This window comes from Xenopus laevis, chromosome 4L, assembly GCF_017654675.1.
Source record: "Xenopus laevis strain J_2021 chromosome 4L, Xenopus_laevis_v10.1, whole genome shotgun sequence".
In the NCBI taxonomy this organism is placed as follows: Eukaryota; Metazoa; Chordata; class Amphibia; order Anura; family Pipidae; genus Xenopus; species Xenopus laevis.
In genome coordinates this window covers 55,014,148-55,031,528 of record NC_054377.1, presented here as the reverse complement: position 1 = coordinate 55,031,528, position 17,381 = coordinate 55,014,148, and the positions used below count along the sequence as shown (strand labels likewise).

The following is a 17,381-nucleotide window of genomic DNA, read 5'->3' as shown; positions in this document are numbered from 1 at the left end:
AACATAATGAAAGTGAATGAACCCGATTAAATGTTCACCAATCATCTGAGAGGCAGAAAGGTATTTTTCCCAAATACAAGTGCAGATGGTTGATTTTGTAGTGTCCAACTAAATCCAGTTTTGCACAACTGCAGAATAAACCTTATACAACTTTATACGTATATATATATAGATATATACATATCTATATATATCTATATATATATATATATATATATATCACAGAAAGTAGGAGCACACCGGTTGTTTTGAAAGAGTTAAAAATATTTTATATATTTTATATATAAAAAACAGGCCAATGTTTCGGTCTCCATCGAACACCTTTATCAAGACTTAATAATGGTCTTAGATGGAGACCGAAACGTTGGACTGTTTTTAAATGGATAAATAAAATTAAATTTTTTTAACTCTTTCAAAACAACTGGTGTGTTCCTAATCTCTTTCAGATATACGAATGAGCGCACTGAGGAAGCACCTGGTCCTTTAAAATGGTGAACGGAGTGCAGAAGGCTTTGGACTATAAATATATATATATATATATATATATATATATATATATATATATAGATATTACAGTGTCCTAAAATTAACTTATAGTATGGTATAGACAGCGAGAATTCTAGGAAGAGTTTAGTTGGTTAAATGTTTTTTGGTGTGTGTTTTTTAATCACTCACTTTTTTTTTCTGCAGAAAGATAGTCCGTATTTAAAAAGTTACAATGACAAATAAAATAGAATGCACATAGAGGGCTACAGAAGGCTAATAAATTAGGACAAATTTTAAAATAAAAACTGATTGAAAAGTTAATTGGCATGTTACTTTGTATCATGCTAAAAGATTATGTAAAAATGAACTTCCATTTTAATGGCAAATTAAAAGAGAAAAAAACACAGGGAGATGTGGAGCCCTGTATTGATAAGTACAGAGAATTTAATGTATACATTTAATAATGTACCCCCTACCATTATTTATAAAGGTACTAAAGTTTTTTTCATCAATATAAAAAAAGGCATTATTTTTTACAAGGCACAGAACTCTGGATGACTTTCAGTGCAGGATGTGCACCAGGGCCCCCCACTGTCCCGTCCCTACGAATCACGCCCTGCTGCCTGAGGAAAAGACGTATTGTGGGTCTGGGTGCAATCAGGACTGGATTTTAAAATGATGCGGCCATAGGTGCCCCCCGATCCCAGATTATGAGCATGAGCACCCCCCTTTCCACTTGCAGACATCACCCCACTTGCTTCTCTATAAACCCTGCCCCACTCCTCTGCACCAAGCAAAGGGAGAATACCTTTAAATACCTGTCATTATGTTTTCACTTTTTTACAATCAGTAGGTAGTTCTTGTTACAGTAATTACAAATAATTCTATTCATAACCTAATGTATATAAAAGCAGTATTGTAGCTATAGGGGAAGCAGACCCCCCCCCTGTCCCCCCGCAACCAGAGGGTCTTCTTCCACTCATTTCCCTGAAACTTTGCACACCTGCTGGACACTATCAGCAGCGGTTGTGTTTTTTTTTGTATTAGTGCTGGGTGCTGTATCAATATGCTGCATTGGTAGCAAGGGTTCACATAATTAGGTATGATATCAACTGGTATGATATCAACTGGAATCTTAGATGAAACCATCATGTCAATTATGCAGCAATTATGCAGATTAGGTTTTGGCTGGCTCAGCCTTGGCCATGCTTCATGGTTTGCGATATATGTCCAAAGAATGACTCCAAATTCCCTTGCAACAGATTGTCTAGTGGAGGTTGTGGAATATTGCATGCATGGTTATATTGGAACATGTTGTGCAAGGAGTTAATTTTTAGCGAGGACAAAAGGCAGAGGGACCAGCGTGTTTAACTTGGAAGGACACAGCCCACGACCTGCCAGACAGGTTTAGACAGAGTAGCAGAGAAAAATTCTCTTTAATAATCCACAGCTCTTGTCTCAGAATATCTTCTGTAAGGGGAGGTTGTGAAGGAGCCTCTGTTCTTGGTATCGAAACCAAAATATAGAGCAATATTGATTTCCAAACACTGCTCTGACCTTGAATGCCTGACAAATACTAGGTAACCCTGAGAACCAGAGGTGCTATGCGTTCTCTCTCTGAAGACGTCTTCTCTGCTCCAAGGCTTGCAGATCGATGCCAACACAGGAATCTTATAACAGGAACCAGGCAAAGAGGTAAGTGACTGCACAGAAGGAATAGCATTGTAACTAAACTTTTCTGCAGCACTGTAACCCTAACTACTGTAACTACCTTTAGAATTAAAGACTGAGGCACTTATAGTAGTCATTGGCCTCTGTGTATGTATGTATATTCTTCTCCCTAGCTTGGACCAGGGTATCACTGTAATACCACAACAGCAAATAAATATTCTGTATTGATGATGTGTAGCAATAGCTTATATAGCTCACATATATATACTTAAAAAGTCAAAAGTATGACTCACTACCGGACAAGGAGAGCTTTGTAAAAAAGCAAAATGATTTATTCAAATTCAATGTACTCAAGACGTATCTCTTGGTGAAATGGAAAAACCTGTTATTTTGCTTGCTTTGCGAGTCACCCACGATTTTGTGTAGGGGTCTCAGCCGCAAAGATACCCCAGTTCAGCAAATAAGGGCTGATTTTGCTTGCATTGAGGGTCACCCATGATTTTGCTCCCATTATAAGTCACCCACGATTTTGTGAAGGGTCCCAGGCTCCATACGTTTCATCGCTGCCAGTTCTACAAATGAGGTGTGAGGAGGACCATAGATGGCCTTTCTTTTCTATCGTTATAGTATAAAAATCTGAATCACCAGTATCAGGGTTAGATATTTTACCTTTATCTATAATAGAATAAAATGGACATAATGGTTATAAATATAAGCCCTGCATCTGTGTATGCTTCAGTAGCCAATAGAGGCTGGCATAGTCTGCAAAAGGTACACCATTTCAGCAAATTTGTGAGCGCACTCTTGATGACAGAATCCTGTGTACATTGGACATGTATTTGTTATTTTTCCATTTGCAATGAACCTACAAATAAAGTTGAGCTGTATTGATATTTTAATAGGAAAAATGGCTGTGGCAGAAAAGGAAATATAATACGTTGCTAGGTCTGTAAGCCTGCTGGTCATTTTCAAATTATAGCACTTTCTTCATTATCGCGAAAAATGAAAATTTAATATAAGCTTCAACATACTGAAATAAGAAGCTTTTTAATTACAATCAAAGATTCTGTACCGTTTCTGAAATAATCAAGTTTACAGGGCCGGATTTACATAGTGGGAGCCCCTAGGCCCTCTGCCGTTCGTCGCCCCTGTCCCCTCCAGGCGGACAGGAGCAATGGGGATTGGCGCATATGAAATTTAAAAAATTATTGTATCTCCAGTGCATCCCTAGTGTTTTTGAACCAATGTGGGTGTGGTTGGGCAGCATGCCGCCCCCCTAAAATCCTGCCGCCCTAGGCCCGGGCCTAGGTGGCCTTTCCACAAATCCGGGCCTGCAAGTTTATCTTCACTATTCCTCTCTCAGCATCTGTTTCTCCTCATTCTCTCTTCATTCAGGAGTTGGGCGTCAGATGAATGATCCAATATATCTTATAGGGGGCTCCTTTTGCATCTAAGATGTATTAGAGTTCACTCTATTAAAATCACCAGCAATCCTGTCTCTCTACATGCAGAATTCGTGCAAAAGGCAGTTATTTTGTTAGATTTTTTTGTACTGGAATCAGTTATTTGAGTGAGCTTTAATACATCTGCTAGGAAAGGGAGCCCCCCTATAAAATACATTGGATTATTTATCTGACACCCAACTGCTGCATGAAGACAGAATGAGGAGAAACATGCTGAGAGAGGGATAGTGAATATAAACTTGATTATTTCAGAAACAATGCAGATTTTTTAATTCATTGTATTTAGAAAATTTCTTACTTCAGTATGAGGAAGCTTATATTAAATTTTCATTTTTGCGATAGTTCCTTTTTAATGTATTTTAAAGCAACAAATTATCTACATGAATACTAAGAACTAAATGTAGCAGTGAAACAGTTTTTAAAGTGTGACTATATAAGCAGATATGAATAATAGGCTAATGGTACATAGGGTACATTCATCTGCCAACTGAAACACACCTAAATCAGTCCCTACCACCTTCCACTGACTTCCGTGGAACCACATGACAGTCAGCACAGGTGCATTTTGACCTGCATATGCTCTACTGCACATTTTTGGGCTGAGAGCCTCCTGTAGTAGTGGTGTCAGGTGGAAGTCAACCTGTGCATTTGCATACAGAAATATCTAGTTCATACTTGCTGGTTATATGAAAGGTTGATAAACTGGTTATGCTAATAGATGTTGCTTATCCCTTACAATTAACAAATGAAGCTTACAACCTTAATAGCTTTATGTCTAAAAATAAAAACCATAGCAATTATTCTCTGTCTTTTTCTTTTTATATTGTTATAGATGGTTTAACCCCCAGAAAATGTTTCTGACCAAAATATTGGTGTGTTTAAATGAATTAGCAGAACTTTTTGCCCCCTTTTTCTGATTCGAAAATGTTATGATATTATAAAAGCATTAAAGGGTTTTGATGTTTATGTTTTTATAATACCAATTAAAGGTATTAGGCTACCTGAAAAAGTACTTTTTTCTTTTTCTGAGAGTGTTACTGTAACTGACCTAATGTTCAATAAACGTGGCATAAGTTTAAAAAACCTCTTTCCTTTTTGGCAAAACAGGGATACCATGTTGGCGGTTTTTCAGCCAAGTTGGGCTACTAATTTAAAGCCCAGACGGGTTTCGAAAGTACAAACTAGCTAATGTACGGATTTGGGCTACTTTTTGAGCCTTTGGCTGGTTTGTAGTTTGTAGCCAAAGTTTTTTCTTGCCCTAATGTGCCAAGCCTGCGTCTCCCAATGCATGTTGGGTAATGTAGTTTTTGTTTAACAATTTGCCAACCACCAAGTTTAATGTAAGACTACAATACCCAGCATGCAGTGGGACTGACTTGTGTACAGGCCCGGATTTGTGGAAAGGCCACCTAGGCCCGGGCCTAGGGCGGCAGGATTTTAGGGGGGCGGCATGCTTCCCAACCACACCCACATTGGTTCAAAAACACTGGGGATGTGCTGGAGATACAATAATTTTTAAAATTTCCCATGCGCCAATCCCCATTGCATTGCTCCAGTCCAGATGATGAAAATTTGCACGAATGGAGGGGACAGGGGCGACGAACGGCAGTGGGCCTAGGGGCGCCCACTATGTAAATCCAGCCCTGCTTGTGTAGAAGTTGGGAATTACCAGATTTTGAGCTCTATACCCCAGTCTCCCGTCCCATTCTTGCATTTTCCAGTGACTTTCCTCAATTTCAGGGCAAAAATCTGCTGGCCACCATAATGTCTAGAGGTTGACCAGTTTTACCAATATTTATTGAAATTGTATATGTATTAGGGACTTATGGGGCCCCTATACGCCCCTCTATAGTTACGCCCCTGGTGACAGGGGAATCTGTCCCATTTTGCTTCATGGAAAAATTTGAAAAAGGTGTATTTTCACATATTGTCATTTATTTTTTAGACTTTTTTCACTGCACATAGGGGCAAATTCCCTAATCAGCGAAAATTCGCCAGCGACAGCTTTGCAGTCATTGCCACACTTCGCCAGGTGTAAATTCGCTAGGACAACGTCAATTCCCTAAAGTGCGAAGTTGCGTCCAGGGCGAATTTTGCTAGCGTTACTTCTGCAATCAAAGTGAAGATGCGCTTGCGTTGCCTATTTTGCATATGGTGGGAAATGATAAGGTTACATGGCCAGGGAACCTTAATAAAGAAAATGGATTTGTTATAATGCCCTACACATGAGCCCAGTGTATAGTTTATGTTCCATATGTTAGAAAATGTATGGGGGAACCCGGTTACCCAAAAAAAATTTACGGACCTTTGCAGGCTGAAAAAAGGTAAATACGCCAGCGTGTTTTGGGACTAAAAATTGAGGAAGTCCTATGCACTCCATTGCACTTCACCTGTTCTGAGCTTGCGAAGGCAAGTCTGGAGAATGAGGTAATGTTCAGTAAAATCCGCATCTTTAGCGAAGTTACGTCTGTTTGCCAGAGCGTAAATCCGCCTGTCGTTAAGAGTGAGAAGCAACGCTAGCGTCTATCTCCTTCGCTAGTGAAGTTACGCCTGCGCTCGTTAGGAAATTGGCGAAGTTCCAAAATGACGTCGCCCTTTAGGGAATCTGCCCATAGTGTGCTATTATTGGGCTACTTTTGAAGTGCCTCTTGGCTAGTTTTGGGCTGGTTTTGTAGCCACCATCTGTTTTTGAAAATTAGACCTGGTAACCCTGTGGTCAAATTGGGAGAAGAGGCTGTAATGGTGGCAGGTACTACTGAGTTGACAACCAGGAAAAAAAGGTTTTTGTGCACAATATAAAATATAAATGACTTCGGGAGCAGAGGTGGCGGACAATCAAGATGAAAGAAATTTATTTTTTTAATTCTCCAACAGAAGTAGGAGGTGACAGGTGCGAGAACAGGAAATACACATTGAGCAGACCGCAATTCACAAACAACTCTTAATTGCGAAACGCTGACTCGCCACTCCCACAAGGCGGCTTACGTGATGCGTCACCGCGCTTCTGTGTAGTTGTGACGCCAGTCTCGCGTGATGAGACTTGTGGACTTGTGGTGTTGGGATTTTCTGTAAAAAGACAGGAGGCAAGGAGCCTGCAGCTGACAGCTTTGCGGGAGGTGTAAGTAGCTGCCCGGGACTGCGGGTTGTGTTAGGGAAAGCCGGACCGTTAGGTCGCATGCACTTTTTTATTGGATTACTGGGCCACCTACTGTCAGTAAGCTGCAGACTGAAGGGGGGCGTGAGCTCGTATACCTACATGTTTTTACCCTACACAGCTTTCCGTAGTCCTCGTTTTGTCACAGAAGTTTTAGTCCCAGTAGAGCTTAATAGGGATTGGATAGGCTAGGGGGACGTTTGAACACCCACCTCCTCCTCCCCGCCTATCCAATCCCCGTGCGGCTTCACAGCGACTAAAATATGAGTGACTTTAAATCAGGGAAGATGTCAACGTTCCACAGGTAGCAGTTCCGTGGTTAATACAAAACGCATTAGGTCTGGGTAAGTCCATGGGGGGGGGGGGGTTCTGTGTTCTTTTGTTCCGATTACCCAGATTTGTGACATTTGAGAATAGTCTTTCCTGCTGCCTGATGATGATGATGTTTAAATGGAACTCTCACAATGTTCTGGCTGCTGAAGGGATTTTGTGTTGTAGTTTAAAAATAGCTGAGAACGTCACAGAGGATAAACCCTTGTCCTGCTCATGTGCTGTCACTTGCACTTACATACATCTATATAGTTACAGCAAAAGTGACTTTAACATCTATCTTTAGAGACCAGGCGTTGCCTAAAAGGGTTAGATGGCGAGAGAGAGGCTGGAATTGGGACAAAAAAAATATAATTGTCTATTTAAATGAAGTGCCTGTCGACTTTCTCAGCTTAATTCTATTCCAGCTCGGAATATTCAATAGCGTTACGTGCCCGTAGATTGTGTAGGGTCACTGGAGCTGGTTTTTTTGCCGCAATTCTGGCTGCAAAATGTATTTGGTTTTAGTGCCAAGTGATCTGTGAAGTCCTACCAAGTATTGTTTGGAGACAAGTTAAAGTGAGAGAGCACATGTGCGATACTACAGTAATGATGCCCTGGTTTATTTAACTCTTTACTGACCAGTATTGTGTCAGGAATGCTACTGGGATAACAAAAGGTCAGTGCTACATAACACTAAAACACTGCAGTTGCTTACCTGTGATATTGACGGGTATATATATATATATATATATATATATATATATATATATATATATATTATATAGAAAGTAAAATATTATGGGTCCCTAATGCATCACCCAATACTGTTGTTGTACCTATTTGTATGCAATCGTGACAGATCCAGATCAAATAAAAGCAGTGAGGCACATTGTTATATTGTTCTGACGCCTGCTTACAAATCTGGGGCTGTAAGCTCCTTAGACAAGGATTGTGCCTTTTGATACTGGCTCCGTTGCTGTTTTAGTGTCCCGTACTTGCCTTGTTGATTTACACTTTCTAATGATACTAATGTAGCCGTGGTTTCCTCCCCTCCACTCCTGAATCTATTTATTCATATTTTGCTTTGAACATTCTTTTCTGTTATTACATATACAAAGTTTCTGGTCAAACTAGTTTTGCAGATGGCAACAAGGTCAACTTGGGAAACAATTTACTGGAGGGATTTCATTCTGTCTGATCTTTAAGAATCACTTGCTGATTCTCTTACTTAATCAATATGCTGGATTTTGTATTTTGTTTTTTATGCAATCAATATTTGTGTTCACACACTGTTGTTTGTTTGAGAGATATTTTGCTGGGTATGATGCTGTTAATTTGCATCTGTTAACAGGAGCTTCAGGTGAGGGTTGGTTCTGTGTGTGGGAATATCTGTTGCCATGGGACCTGTCCTAAGATTTCAAGGTCATTTATGTTGCTGCCTTGCCCTTGTTTCTTTGAGGGATAGATCTGTTTACTAAAGTCTTTGAAAAAATACTCGTAGATTTGAAAATCATGTTGTAGCTTTGCCTTTTGACCCATTATGCTTGTTGGGGAGGTTGTACATTTTGTATCTGTATTGCTTTGTAAACGTTAAACGGCACCAGCATGATTTCTTCGGGGCTTGAACTCAGGGCATGCAGTATTTGTGAAACGTGACTCTGAATCGAAGGTCAGTGAAGGTTCAGTGCGTAGTGGTTTCTTTTGGCAGTGTGAAAACTTGATTGCAGAAGTAGTGCCAGCTTCTTTGGCAGGTCATCTCCCTTGTATGCCAAAAGAAGGGTCAGTTATTTTTGGGCACCGATGCTCTTGCTTCTTTTAACAACTGTGTCTAAGACGGCTTCTTTCTTTTTCCTTACACAGTGTTAAACTGCGATTTGAACGTCACGGAGCTCAGTGTAAACTGTATTAGTATTTGCATGATATAAATCCTGCCTCACAAACTCTTTTATAAGCTGCTCTGAAGTAGCTTTAAACTCCAAAGTATCTTAGCAGGCAAAAATGCACACTACACAGGCGCTTTTATTGAATGCACTGTTTACACAAGAATCCCCGGTGCCAAGGGGCAGTATAGTATGTTAATCCTTTTTTTTTTTTTTAGAACTTGCCACAGTCATAACGGTATTGCTCAGGAAAAATATACTTTTTTGCGTTTTCATATGTATTTTTAAAGTGCATTTCAGATCTGAAGGCTTGCCTTCATATACGTTAGTATAAGCTAGGCTCTTTAATGCATTCAATTGCTGCTGTTTTTTGTTAAAAGAAACTTGCTAGTTTTATGTCTTAGGAATTCATCTGCAAGCACAGGAATCTTTGCCCTTTGTTATCACAGTATGTCTCATACGTTTTAAAGCTGATTTTATATCAATGTAAATTCCTACATTTTACATTTTTTCCACTTGAACATTCCGCTTCATTATTGACTTTTTTTGTTTTATTGTTAATCATTTTTTAGTGTTTTATATTATATTAGATATGATATGTGAAATAAGGTCAAAGACATGGCCATCAACTGCATACAGATAGGAACAAAGCTTTGATTCAGATGCAACTGCTAGAGTATTGAATTGGGTTCAAAAGCTGAGCTCTTGCTTTCATGTATTTACTACATGCTCCTCTGACATTGCGATGTATAGACAGTATTGTATAAGGAGTCAAGAATAGAATGGCACTCTTGAACACTTTTTTACTTAGTACGTCTGTTAAGGTCCCCATATACGCAACGATTCTTTTTGGTGAACGACCGATTTCTGTGCAGTCCGACCAATCCGTCAAATTATCGTGCGGATAGTGGGATTCGAATGATCGCGCATTTTACGATTTTTCGGCCGACATCTGTAAGAAAATTGATCGGCCAGTTTTAAAAAATCTTTATCGGTCCCAGTACAATCTATCTATGTTTGCAGGGCTAAGCAGGCAGCTACCTGAAATGGTCTTTTTAGTTGTTGGACACATCTTGCATTTAAACAATCATTTTGAGATAATCGTGGTCTCATGATAACGAAAAGATCTTTTAAAAATCTTTACATCTATGGCCAGCTTTACATGGAATTGATAAAGGGGTTCTTCTCCTTTAAAGGCCTTCTTTCATGGGAAATCATGTTTTGTTTTGTTTTTTTTCAAATATGAATCCTACACTGAAATACTTTTTTTCACAACAGCAAAGAAATGTTTTTATATCTAATTTTAAGATCTGACAGGGGGCTAGACCTGTTGTTAGTTTCCTTGGTGCCCCCAGTCATGTGACTTGTACTCTGATAAACTTCAGTCATGCTTTACTGCTGTACTACAAGTTGGAGTGATGGGAAGGTACTTCGATACCAGCCTCCTGACGCCTGCATTTTTTAAGACAAGATTGACAATATTCTTTTTATTGTTTGGGGCTCCTCCCCTCATGTATGAGAACATGAAATATCATAAACTCAACTCCCATCCTACAGTGGAATCCAGAAGTTTTAGTGCAATGCTGTACTATTTGAAAATCTTTATGAAATCAGTCATATGACAAGCTGACAAGAAGTGATGGGTTGTCTTTGAATTAATGTATGATAGTAGGGATGCACCAAATCCGGGATTTTGCCAGGATTCTGCCTTTTTCAGCAGGGTTCGGATTCGGCCGAATCCTTCTGCACGGCTGAATCGATTCCGCATATGCAAATTAGAGTAGGTGATGGAAAATGCGTGACTTTTAAAACATGTTTTCCCCTTCCAACCCCTAATTTGCATATGCAAAGTTGAGTTTATGATATTTTGCAAATGCAAATTAGGGCTTGGATTCGGTTCGGTATTTGGCCGAATTTTTCGCAAATGATTCGGCGGTTCAGCTGAATCCAAAATAGTGGATCGGTGCATCGGGATGCACCAAATCCACAATTTTGGATTCAGCATATGCAAATTAGGGGTGGGAAGGGGAAACATGTTTTACTTCCTTGTTTTCTGACAAAAAGTCACGTGATTTCCCTTCCCGCCCCTAATTTGCATATGTAAATTCTGATTTGGTTCAGCCGGGCAGAAGGATTCAGGCGAATCCTGCTGAAAAAGGCAGAATCCTGGCTGAATCCCGAACCGAATCCTGGATTCGGTGCATCCCTAATCCTTAGGGGATATAAGGGCTCTTACACATGAGCATTCTGAACTGCGCTCCCCTGCGTTCCGTTTGTTGGCGTTCAGCCGCAGGGGAGCGCAGGAATAGACGCAAGTCATTATTTGAAATGGGGCTGTACTCACTCAGGCGCGTGTAGGCGCCGAACGCAGGAAAAATGCAGCATGTTGCGTCTGAACCTGCGTTCGGCGCCTACACGCGCCTGAGTGAGTACAGCCCCATTTCAAATAATGACTTGCGTCTATTCCTGCGCTCCCCTGCGGCTGAACGCCAAAAAACGGAACGCAGGGGAGCGCAGGTCAGAACGCTCATGTGTAAGAGCCCTAAACGTATGCAGAGACATTGGACAAAATAAAAAATAAGCACCCCAATATAAATTTCTGGGTTTTTTTGCATGATAGAAGAAATTGTTATTCTAATAAAAATTTCAGTCACCATTAAAGGGGGTTTTCACCTTTATCTTAAATTTATTATGTCATAGATGGGCCTATCTGAAGTAAGGTTTTAATTGCCTCATTATTCATTGTACAGTACCTGTATATGGATTTAGAATGATTAGCGTGAAAATCTGGAGTTCTGGACTGCAGAAACTAAAAAAACAAATCAGTAAGGATTCAGGTTTTTTTTTTTTTTGTTATTCTTATATTTCATTTCTGATCTGTTTTTTCTTGTCCTCTCCTATTGCTCTTTTATGAATAAGAGTAATTAAGCCTTAGCAACCAGATAGCCGATGTAATTCCAAGCCTTAGTGTTGCATTACAAAATGCGTAAATAATTTGAATAACCCACACAGAAACAAATTTAAATGAGGAATAATTGCAGATTGTCTAAAAGCACTACTGTCTACATCATACTAAAAGTGAATTTGAAGGGGAACTCTCCCTTTAATTAATTTTTTATTATTTTAAAGTAATTTGTATAATTGTTATTGAATCGTTACTAAAACCCTGCATTCATTATACAAAGAAAGCCTTGAGCGTTTGGCACAAAATCTGCCTATAATTTAAATAATGGCATATATAGAGGAATTACTGTGTCCAAGAGTTAAAGAACATGCAACAGTAGACTGTGTAAAAAACATGTGGGAAAATTCGAATATATGCAAGTGATCAAGTGATAGCAGAGAATAGATTGCGTGCATAGTGGGAAGGGTTGTGGAGGACATTGACTGCAGACAGTGAAGATTAAAGGGATACTGTCACGAGAAAACATGTTTTTTTCAAAATGAATCCGTTATTAGTGCTGCTCCAGCAGAATTCTACACTGAAATCCATTTTTCAAAAGAGCAAACAATTTTGAAATCTGACATGGGGCTAGGCATATTCTCAATTTCCCAGCTGCCCCCAGTCATGTGACTTGTGCTCTGATAAACTTCAATCACACTTTACTGCTGTACTGCAAGTCACCCCCTCCCTCCACCCCCAGCAGCCTAACAACAAAACAATGGGAAGGTAACGAGATAGCAGCTCCGTAACACAAGATAACCGCTCCCTGGAAGATCTAAAAACAACACTCAATAGTAAAAGCCAAGTCCCACTGAGACTGATTTAGTTACATTATGTAGGAGAAATAACAGCCTGCCTGATTCAGTTACATTAAGTAGGAGAAATAACAGCCTGCCAGAAAGTAGTTCCTTCCTAAAGTGCAGGGACAAGTCACTATGTCTAGCCCCATGTCAGATTTCAAAATTGAATATAAAAAAATCTCTTTGCGCTTTTGAGAAATGGATTTCATGCAGAATTCTGCTGGAGCAGCACTATGAACTGATTTGTTTTGGAAGAAACATGTTTTCCCATGACCGTATCCCTTTAAGATATGGAATTGAATGGGCTGCAAGTTACAATTAGTTGTTGAGGAAGAGAAATGTGAATCCGGAGAGTATGTATTGGCTGTAGCAGAACCAGCAGAGCATGACCTAATTAATAAAAGTCTTGCCAATACATGCTCAGATAACTGGGCTAATGTCTTTCTTGTATTAAGGGAAAAGAGGGTTATTTTTGTTCAGGATATTGGTATAATGATTGATACCTGGGTGATTGATGGCCAATTCTAAGCAAATTTTCAATTGGTCTTCGTTATTTATTTGTTATAGGTTTTTAAATTATTTGCCTTCTTCTTCTGACTTTTTCCAGCTTTGAAATAGGGGTCACTGACCCCATCTAAAAAGCAAATGTTCAGTAAGGCTACAACTGCTTCTTTTTATTGCTCATCTTTCTATTCAGGCCCTCCCTTATTAATTTTTCAGTCTCTCATTCGAAGCAATGCATGGATTCAGCATGGTTGCTAGGGTGATTCGGACCCTAGAAACCAGATTGCTGAATTTGCAAACTAAAGCGCTGCTGAATAAAAAGCTAAATAACGCAAATAATAAAAAAAAAATGAAAACCATTTGCGAATTGTCTCCGAATATCTCAGTCATATTTAAAGTTTATTTGAAGGGGAACAACCCCTTTGAACAACCATATAAAAGCGCAAGGCTATAGACCACAAACTTAGTAGAGTAGTAGTAGTAGAGGACATGGTTCCAAATTTACTTCTTATACTCCTTTAGAGTGCATTATAATAGGCAGGTTCCAGTGAGTTGTGTAAGCACTGCTTAATGTGACATTTGACATTTGTAGCTCATTATTTTAACAAATAAAATGAATTCGTTATTACAAGGATAACTTATTCTACTCCATGTAGTTTGGCCTTTGGCAACAAATACACCTGTTTTGGCCAGCTACAAGTAGTCCGCTACAAGAAACTACTTCTTGTAGTTCTGACTGAAAGATTGTAATCCGTAATTTGAATTTCCTCATACAGAGGCCAGTCTTTGTGTACATGTAATGGAACAATATGTTCTTTACATTGGGTGGCAGTTTGGCTCAGCATGGTAATGACTTGAGGTTACACTTATACGTTTGCATGGCTCCAGAATCATATCTACTATAACAGATTATTAGTCTGTTCTTTTGTAAACCATCCATAAATAAAATCACCTGACATTTGGCTGTTCGTCATTCCTCTATTACTTTAAGATTTTGTACGTCTTTGGTATATGCATGAAAAGTAGCTGTAAGGGAGGTAGATGTCGTGTTGTTAATGTTTAGCGTTTTGTTGGCATCGAACCATTCCCTGCATTCCACAGATGCTTTGTTGCTTTGGAATTGACTTGACCTCTTTGGGTAAAATGTAACCATTTCCCAGCTAGGTCTGGAACACATTATAAAGGAATTATCTGAAATTTACAGCATTCTAGGCTTTGATTTATTGAAAGACAGGTGGATTAACTATAAATCTGCATTTGAATTAAAGGGTATCTTGCCTAGTGTTGTGTGCTGTAGATGGTTTTCTTTCTATTTTGTGTTTTTATTTATGTATTGATTTATTTTCAATTTACATTAATTGCAACTCTCATCCTGAGCATTGAAACGGTTACCTTACTGCTAGTTTATAAAAACATTAGAATCCAGATTTGTGATTTGAAGTGCAGCATGAAATGAATAGGTGAATGTCCAAACTGAAAGATAATAATAACAATGAAACTAAAGATTCTCAGTGGATCTTTATGCCTTTAGTAACTGTAGGTTAACCATGTTCCAATTATTTGGCCTGGATCTGTAACCGTTATATTCATTGCTCACAAATGCAGCTTGTAGGGTCGCTGTCCAAGTTTTTTTTATTTTCCTATGTAGTAGGCAAGTTATTTGACATGAGTAATATGAAAATCTGATGTCAAGCTCCGGGGTCTCCAGGCAGGCACATTAGGAGGTGAATTGTATGCTTCATAAAGATGGTTTATATCTGTTATGGGACAATGTAATGTTTTACTTTTTCTTGTTCTTTTTGTGTTCAGAAATACTGACCGCAGCAAATGCATTTACTTGAACAGAAATGTTCATATTTCTAAATATGTAATATTAATAACCCTTCAAGTGCACTTGCTGTCCTTCAAGGCAGGGACTTTCCCCTGTGATCAAGTATTCTCATCTGCTTTACTTGACTTATAGCAATGCAGCTGGAAGTTGAAATTTAAAATTTATTTGCACATAAATTAAGTCCCATGAGTGCTCCGTGTTCTTTATGCTGATATTACTTTTTGCGGCAGCACCTCGGCTTTTTTTGCCTTTTTCTAGGGGTGAGTGCGCTGCAGAAAAGTCATATAGAATATCATGTAAAGCAAGGCACTCACGGGTCTTAAAATATGGTGAAAAAGATAAGAAGTTTATTTGTTATTCCAATGTTTCGGTCTTCCTTGAGACCTTTGTCAAGGTAACAGTGAAAAAATTCAAACCTTATATCCCTCCCCTTGAAAATGGCGCCAAAATGTGTGTAATTAGTAGCTAAGGAAACCATGCGTGGATCAGTGATCAGTTTACTAGTGTTCACATAGCCAAACTCTGTAGACATGGTATTGTAAAAGCAGTGATCTTTGTTATAAAATAATGTAACTTAAAGGAAGGAAACCCCCTGAGCGCAAAAATCCCTCCCCCCTCCCCTGTGTTGCCTCCCTCCTCCCTCCTGGCCTACCTGTCCCCCTGGGAAAATGCCCCTAACTTGTTACTCACCTCTTTGCGCAGATCCTGTCCACGGAGTTCACAGGCACCATCTTCTCCCAAAGGGTTTTTTCCTGCTTTGACCGGCGTTTTTGTCGCAGTAGGAGCATTTACCGGTACGGATCTACTGCGCATGCGCCGAATGTCACGAAGTGAAATCGGTAAACTTTGTGACTTTTGGCGCATGCACAGTAGATCCGTACCGGATAAATGCTCCTACTGCGCATGCGCCAAAAACGCCGGTCAAAGCAGGAAGAAGACCGCTTGTGAGAAGATGGCACCTGTGAACTCCGTGGACAGGACCTGCGCAGAGGGGTGATCAACAAGTAAGGGGCATTTGCCCGGGGGGACAGGTAGGCCAGGGGGGAGAAAGGAGGAGGGGCAACACAGGGGCGGGGGGAGGGTTTTTGCGCCCAGGGAATTTCCTTCTCCTTTAAAGTGTGATACTCACAAATTAAGAACACAACACATATCAAAAAGCCAAGCCATAACCTATTAAATATACTGCATACCTCCCAACATTTTGGAAATTAAGAAAGTTGACGCGAGTAGCGCAGTGAATTCTTGTACTGCGTCTGTTTGACCCCCTAATTACCATGTTCATTTTACAAAATTTGGCAGTTGAACATATTTCTGTGTTTTTTTTTTCCAGTTATTACAGTTTTGCTAATGAAGGCAAATTGCCATTTAAGATGTGAGTCTAACTTCTCCCAAGAGACCTGTTAACTTATATTGTTACAAAAGTATCTTATATGCAGCTCTGGCTGTTCTGGGCTCTCTGCCAAAAGCCAATTAAGTTAGAAACTTTGTTTCATTTTCTGGCTGTTCAGTGCAGAGAAAAACGTGACTTTCCAGTACAAACGAGGGACTGCGGATTGAGCTGTCAAAAGAGGGACTGTCCCTCTGAAAATGGGACAGTTGGAAGGTATGATACTGGCAGAGATGGGACAGATTGTAAAGAATAAACCTCAAAGGAAAGTTAAAGGAGAAGGAAAGGTTGTGAAGTTAAAACTAAGTAAGCCTTATCAGAAAGGTCTATATAAATATACCAGTAAACCCCCAAAGTAATGTTGCTCTGAGTCCCCTGTCAAAAGAAACACTTGTTTCTTTCCTTCTATTGTGTACACATGGGCTTCTGTATCAGACTTCCTGCCTTCAGCTTAAACCTCATTGCCCTGGGCAAGAGCATGCTCAGTTTGCTCCTCTCCCCCCACCCCTCCCTTCTCTACTGTAATCTGAGCCCAGAGCAGGGAGAGACTCAGGCAGGAAGTGATGTCACACCACATTAATACTGCAGCTCCTATTCTAAACAAACAGAGAGTTTCTAGAGCTTTTTACTCAGGTATGGTAAAATATTCTACAGAATAAATAAAGCATTCTAGCTTGCACTATTGCAGCTAATCTATTGGCAATAAAATGCCTCCATAGCTTTCCTTCTCCTTTAAGAGTGAAGACTTCAATGCCTATTAAAAGCAGGAAAGATATATTGTTGTAACTGAACTGTTTGTAGTAAGGTACCTGAAGTTTGCATGGGCTTGTTTTTCTCTGTATAACAGAGGATCATATGACACACTTAGGTAAGCAGAAGAGGCGTGACATCATCACTACTTAATTGCTGATTGTTAGGTCTGTGTGGGGGGGGGGGAAGACTCAAAATC

At 39.6% G+C, this 17,381-nt stretch overlaps 1 protein-coding gene across 4 annotated transcripts in view; it reads left to right on the top strand.

Annotated features, from left to right (window-relative positions):
- The first annotated feature begins 1,894 nt into the window (after nucleotides 1-1,894).
- nfat5.L (nuclear factor of activated T cells 5 L homeolog) overlaps nucleotides 1,895-17,381 on the top strand; it is a 57,754-nt gene continuing 42,267 nt past the window's right edge. For 2 of the 4 annotated variants that reach the window (XM_018257931.2, XM_018257929.2), the window contains exon 1: nucleotides 1,895-2,181. In XM_018257931.2, the coding sequence (XP_018113420.1) occupies nucleotides 2,091-2,181 (91 nt within the window). In that variant the 5' untranslated portion in view covers nucleotides 1,895-2,090. Of the gene's footprint in view, nucleotides 2,182-6,596; nucleotides 6,739-6,775; nucleotides 7,119-17,381 lie in introns of those variants that run through there. The other 2 variants (XM_018257934.2, XM_018257935.2) reach the window with 2 other exon arrangements.